Source organism: Miscanthus floridulus, chromosome 10, assembly GCF_019320115.1.
Source record: "Miscanthus floridulus cultivar M001 chromosome 10, ASM1932011v1, whole genome shotgun sequence".
Taxonomy (NCBI): Eukaryota; Viridiplantae; Streptophyta; class Magnoliopsida; order Poales; family Poaceae; genus Miscanthus; species Miscanthus floridulus.
Window position 1 is genome coordinate 102,565,359 of NC_089589.1, and position 6,596 is coordinate 102,571,954.

Genomic DNA, 6,596 nt, shown 5'->3' on the forward strand with positions numbered 1-6,596 from the left:
CCTACAAATCGATTTATAGGGGCGGTCTGGAACCGTCCCTATAAATCGGTGATTTGTTGCCATGCTTTGGTACGGGCGGCTGGCCAAACCGCACTTACAAATGCCCTTGAGGCGCCCCTACAAAGGCTATCTGTAGTAGTGAATTGATCAATGATCCCAATCATGAACTCTCACTTGGACACCAACCATGGATGGTTTCCTTTTATTAAACCACGGATCAATTTTATTAAAACTCGGAACGATAGATATTAATCATGGGAAAAAAGCATCACAAACTAATCAATTTGTTCGATGATTTCCTTTTATTAAAACACGGATCAATTTTTTTTGGATCAAATTAAAGCATCACGTCTAGGAGTCCATTAATTACATGACAATTCATCAGTTGAACGGCATTATTAGCCATTAGTGCGAGTTGAAACGCTAACACCTGTAGATTGGTGAGGATGGCACTGCATCATATTTTTACTGCAAATTCAAAAGTGTGTCACGAGATGATGATCTTAATTCATCCATTCATTAAGCTGTCATTTGCTCATTCGCTACACTCAATTATTCGTCACTCACCATAAATAAATTGCATAAAATGTACAATTGCGGATTCCTGTTCATTCTTTTAGGACACAAAATAAGCTCATCGTGGGCCTTAAATACTGAGGGCTCTAGTTTGATGTCCTAAACCCGTGTCCCGTTCAAATTTTGGCACTTTAGTAAGATTTGGCTTCTGTTGATCGTTATATGGAGTGCTCTTTTGGTGTGCCTTTTCGTCTTTTAATCTGGCGGCATGCACTGTGAATCTTGACCGGAATTAAGCTAGTCGTCGCATGCAGCGTAATCCAGAGAAACCCAATGTGCCAAGCAAGATGGATATATGTCTAGTTTTTCTTTGCAACATCACATGCGCTGACCACATGTCTGTTTACCAAAACCCAATGTGCCAGCGTAATGCAGAAGCAGCACGGCTACTTCACTCGATCTAGTGGGCTGGTGGCCTTGAATCGTCGTCCCATGTGAGACGGCTGAAGGATCGATTCTTTCAACTTGTTGCTTACAAAAATTGAAAGATTCTTTCAACAGGTCAAGTCTAGGAGTCCATTACACGACAATTCATCAGATGAACGGCGTTAGTTAGCGCGAGCTGAAATGCTAACCACTGTAGATTGATGAGGATGGCAATGCATGCATTATTTTCTCTTGAAAGTTGAAATTGAAATGCTCGGTTTTGTCACCGAAACGCCAACCACACACATGCATATGACCCCACTACTACACAAATGATTTTGCAATACGGTGCCCTTTTATTAACAGAGGCGGTCACAAAATTCAACCACCGCGGTTAATGCCTGCGATTAACGGAGGCGGGCATAACTGAGGCGGGCACTTTTGCCTGCCTCGGTTAATCGATTTACGGAGGTGGACGCCTTAAAACAATCGCCTCCAAAAATAGCCTATTTTCAGAGGCGGTCACCTATTTTCAGAGGCAGGCACACTACAAGGCCCGTCTCCAAAAATACTGGCCTAGCTCAGGCCCAGGCAAAGTCCATTGTAACGGGTCATATATAAACAAGGGCTTAGGGTTTCTTCAGTCATACTCTCCTCACACGCAGACAGCCGCCTCATTCCTCTCCATCTCCTTCGCTCTTGCGATCTCGAACGCGGCCCGCCCCTCCCTCTCCGTCTCCTTCTCTCTTGCGGCCTCGCCTGCACCTCCGTCTCCGTCTCCTTCCTCCCACTCCCCCACAGGCGGCGGCGCCTCTCTCCTCCTCCTCCTTCCGCAGGGTCGGGCGGTGGCGACCAGGGCCAGCGGCTGCGGGACGTGCGGTAGCGCCTCGAGAGGGTGGCGGCGCGCCTCGCGGTGGTGCCGCTCGCTGACGTGAAGCGCGACGACTTGGGCCGACAGCGGCGGGACGCGCGGTGGCGGTGGAGGCAGGCCTCTCCCTCCCCCCGAGCGCGAGCTGCAGCAGGCATGCCTCTCCCTCCCCCGAGCGCAAGCGGCGGCGACCCCCGGTGGCTCTCCCGGCTCCCGGTGTGGATCCGGCGCCGATCCGGCAGCGGACGAGCGGATCTGGCTACGTGCTCGTTGATCCGGCTGCGAGCGAGCAAATCCGGCTACAGGCGAGTGGATCCGTCAGCGGTGAGCTCAGGGAGGCCGGATCTGTCGGCTGCGCACTCTTGGAGGCTGGATCAGTCGAGGGGCTTGACGGTGGCAGCTCCCGGTGGCGGCAGATCCCGGCGTCGCACGATACCGGGCTCGGTGGGCTTTTTTTTAATTCGTCAAATTGTTTACGGAGGCGGGATAATCTTCATTAACGGAGGCCTCTGATTGGAGGCGGTTGCCATGCGCGCCTCCGTTAATCTATTTTGCCCGCCTCCAAAAAGCTCTGTGTAGTCCTGCCGTTTACCGAAACGTGTTTGTCACCTTCTGAAAACCTCGTCGCAGGCGAGAGTAGTCCAAGCACATGGGTTGGCTTTTGCGATGAATTCCGCCATTTGTTTATGGCCAATCCACACGGCCATATCATTGCCGTGCAGGTGCAGCGAAATCCCCATTTGAGAGGGACTCGTTTGTTTCTTTCAACTTTTGCATGAAGACAAAATTGAATATGTGTGTTTCCTCTAGACTCTTTGGAAGCGTGGTAAATTAAAAGTTCTCTTGAGTCTTGACGGATGGATTGGAGTAAGACCGTTCCATTCCACGGGTGAATTGTTAGGGTCCTCTTTAGAATGCGAGAATCTTTTTTCTGTTCTCTATATTTTTCGGTAAGAAATGGATCGATTTTGTGAGGAAAAATAGTGATAGTACTAGTAATAACAACAATACAGTTTTCACAGATAGTATTTGGATTACTTTTTAAGTGGTCCACAGCTCCTTAGGAACGGAAAGCATGTGAAATTATTGATAGAAGAATCGAACAATTGAGAAAACAAATGTCATTTTCATTTATTTATAGAAAAAAAATACAACACCACGCTAATGAGCTGCGGCCCATCTCAAGCACAAATTTCAACTCCCCTCAAATAGAGGGGGAGATGTAGCTCCCCCAAAAGCCAACCCCCATCCTAACTACCGGAATTCCCTTGCCGTGCCCAGGCAGATCTTGAGTCTCCGGAGAGAGATGTCGTTGCCCATGGAGGCTTCCAACTCGCGCCTTGGAGGTGGAGGTGGCCGAGCTCGTGACGGTGGAGGTGGAGGTGGCTGAGCCCGCGCCAGTGGAGATGGATCCGCTTGAGCTCGCGCCGGTGGAGGTGAATCCGCTCGAGCTCGCGCTGGTGGAGGTGGATCTACTCGAGTGCAGGGCTAGGGCCGCGGCTAGGGTGCGAGTGCCTCTACATCTAGGTGTGACTGCGCGAGCGAGAAGAAGACGCCGAGGCAGAAAAGAGAAAGAAAAATAATAATAAATTGTATTTTGCCATGTGGGTCCCACATTTGGGTAGAGCTTATTGGTGATATGCTAGAGCATCTTCTCCAATATCATGAAAAACGGTAATGGTGATCACCAATATATCACCTTATTGGGGATGAAATATTGGTGAGCTGCTGGAGTTGCTCTAAGAAAGAAGATGCCATGTGTTGGTATTGTTGCCACCAATGCATTGCCGGTCTAACTAAGTTCTTCGAAGGTGCTCATATGGGTAGGATGTACGTGCGTGCGTCATAGGGTGAGTGTGCGCTCGTGTATGTGAACGTCTGGTCTATAACTGGGTCTCGAAAAAAAATCAAAGATTAGCGGTCTATATCCCCTAGAAGACGTAGATAGTGGTCCGAAGAAGATACGTTGCATGGCGAATATTCATGCAAAGCAATGCAAACTGGACTCGTTCCCTAGATGGCTGCCCTGGACTAGGTTTTGTCGTCTACTATACACGCGTGTACCAGCAAACGCTAGTGGATCGTTGAATATTAATATTACTACCTATGTATTCATTGCCGCAACCCATTTGGATGTTCGTGTCATGGCTAAGAATAGTACTAATACGTGTGTCATGGCTAAGAATAGTACTAATACGGATCCGGAGTACGTACTATATAATGTTCATCTCTTTCAGACGGGACTTACTTTCAGACGGAGAGGGACTTACGCGGCAGGAAAACTAAGCTATGTAAGATCTACTCCATCCGTTCCAAATTATAAGTCGCTTTGACTTTTTTGGTACATCCATTTTTTTATGCATCTAGATATAATAATATGTCTAGATACGTAACAAAATAAATGAACAAAAAAGTCAAAGCGACTTATAATTTGGAACGGAGGAAGTAGATGCTAAGTCGCCGTCCAGCCCCATTTTTGCTATTTTACATAAAATTGTAGTTTTCACTGTGTGTGGACCGTGACCTCTCTCTTTTGGTGCTAGCTAGTAATTTGAGGGCACATGCATGTCTTCGTCATGTAACGGAAACCGTAAAAAGCACCAGCAATTGTATTTCAATGACATTGAGACTCATATCTGACAGTCAATTGATCAATGATCCCAACCATGAACTCTCTGGACGACACGTGTACCTAAAATTAATCACACGGCTGATCCACTAATCTAAGTAAGGCAGTGATTTATAGGACATTATTTGTGCATGTAATTGATTGATTTGTTGACCGCGTGATTCTTCTAGGCCAGTCTCAATTCAAGTTTCATGAGAGTTTTGTGGCATTAAATAATGTAGATATGACATGAAATAAATGAAGAGAGATGTTAAATGTTTCATAGGATGAAATGAGTTTCATGGGGGATGAAACTCATCTACACTGTTTCCAACACATGTAGTCTTGAAAAAACTCGGACATGAAACCCAATGGCCTAGGTGTCACATGTCATCGGTTCATGGTTGGGGTCCATGCATGTGAGAGGCTCTCTTGTCTCCATTTCAAATTACCTCTTACTTCATATATCTTGTGTCACAATCAAACTACTACTATTCCACGGCAGACTTAATTGACGCGTGCTAGATGTTCAAAGTTCACTATTAATTGGCTACTAATAATATTCCGCTTTGTTGAACTCCGCATACATATGGAATAATCTTCACTAATATATTGACACGTCTGTAAACATAAGATCATATCCTTCCCACGAGGCACGAGCTGTATTTATACAAGTACCTCGTTTGTTGCGACCATATGCAGTAGATACAAAAGCTGTCTAGTTAGCCAAGCGTTGTAGCAACGAGAACGTTTGCATCCATGGAGTTCTCCGACGAAGCATTGGCCATTTTCGTGCCCATCCTGGTGTATTGGGTGTACTCAGGCATGTACATGGCGCTTGGCCAGTCCATGGACAAGTACAGGCTGCATTCGAGGAAGGAGGAGGACAGCAAGAACCTGGTGTCCAAGGGGGAAGTTGTTAAGGGCGTGCTCCTGCAGCAGCTAGTGCAGGCGGCCGTATCTGCCGTCGTGTTCATGGTACGTACGTTAGTGCACTCCTTAGTCCTTACTCCTAACATGCATGCATATAATTGCGGATACTAGATTGTGGATTCTAAAGTTTTTTTGTATACAACACATGCAGCTCAGGGGAGATAGCAGCTCAACGGTGGCATACGATGAAGAAGCACAAGGATCAACATGGTACTCCTACCTGACGGTGGCACGGCAGTTTGCGGTGGCCATGATCGTGCTAGACGGTTGGATGTACATGTGGCATAGGTACATGCACCTCAACAGGTTCCTGTACCGGCACATCCACTCGTGGCACCACCGCCTCGTTGTGCCCTACGCTTTTGGCTCGCAGTACAACCACCCCGTCGAGGGCCTCCTGAACGACACACTCGGTGGGGCGCTGGCCTTTGTCGTCTCAGGCATGTCACCGCGTGCATCCATCTTCTTCTTCTCACTCTCCACCGTCAAGGGTGTGGATGACCACTGCGGCCTATTGCTGCCAGGGAACGTGTTCCATCTCTGCTTCTGGAACAACACGGCGTACCACGACGTGCACCACCAGCTGCGTGGCAGCAGGTTCAATTTTTCGCAGCCATTCTTTGTGACATGGGACAAGGTCTTTGGGACGCATATGCCTTACCTGCTGGAGGAGAGGCCAGGTGGTGGGCTTGAAGCGCGTCCCATGCGGTGAGAACAGTCACCAGCAATAGCAAAAGCATCTAGTATGTATGCATGCATAGGTGATGCGCGAGCTCCTGCTGAATTCATATGTCAAAATGAAGAGAAGTATCAGAATTATGATTAGAGAAGCACTTTTATTAATCTTATTTTCTTTTATTGTATCTTGTTCTTTTTTCTTTGCAAAATCTTAATTAGTAGGGCCATAGGGGCAACCGGCCTTGATCTCCTGTTTCATAATGAATTTACATTTTCAAATATATAGTTGCGGAAGGTACACAATATCTATATATTTTTTTACAAGTTTAAGATTGTTCTACATATGCATATATACTTTTTAGAAAATGAGAGAGGCACTCTTCACACTACGCCGCACTACACTACAGTGTTATCTCCCCTCCCACACACCGCTTCTCATTCACCACATCCCCACCAAAAGCCCTTGCCCACCATGTCATATATGTTGTAAGCTCATGAAGCAAGTGGTGATGAAAGTGAGTGAGTAAGAAAACGAAGCCACCCGGATCCACGCGGCAGCTCTCGGGG

The 6,596-nt window shown here is 47.1% G+C and overlaps 1 protein-coding gene across 1 annotated transcript; it reads left to right on the top strand.

Annotated features, from left to right (window-relative positions):
- Positions 1 to 5,177: 5,177 nt before the first annotated feature.
- On the top strand, positions 5,178 to 6,063 carry LOC136485211 (sphinganine C4-monooxygenase 2-like). Its single transcript, XM_066482136.1, has 2 exons — positions 5,178 to 5,396; positions 5,503 to 6,063. Exons 1-2 carry the CDS (start codon positions 5,178 to 5,180, stop codon positions 6,061 to 6,063), a joined length of 780 nt encoding a protein of 259 aa, XP_066338233.1.
- Positions 6,064 to 6,596: the final 533 nt, after the last annotated feature.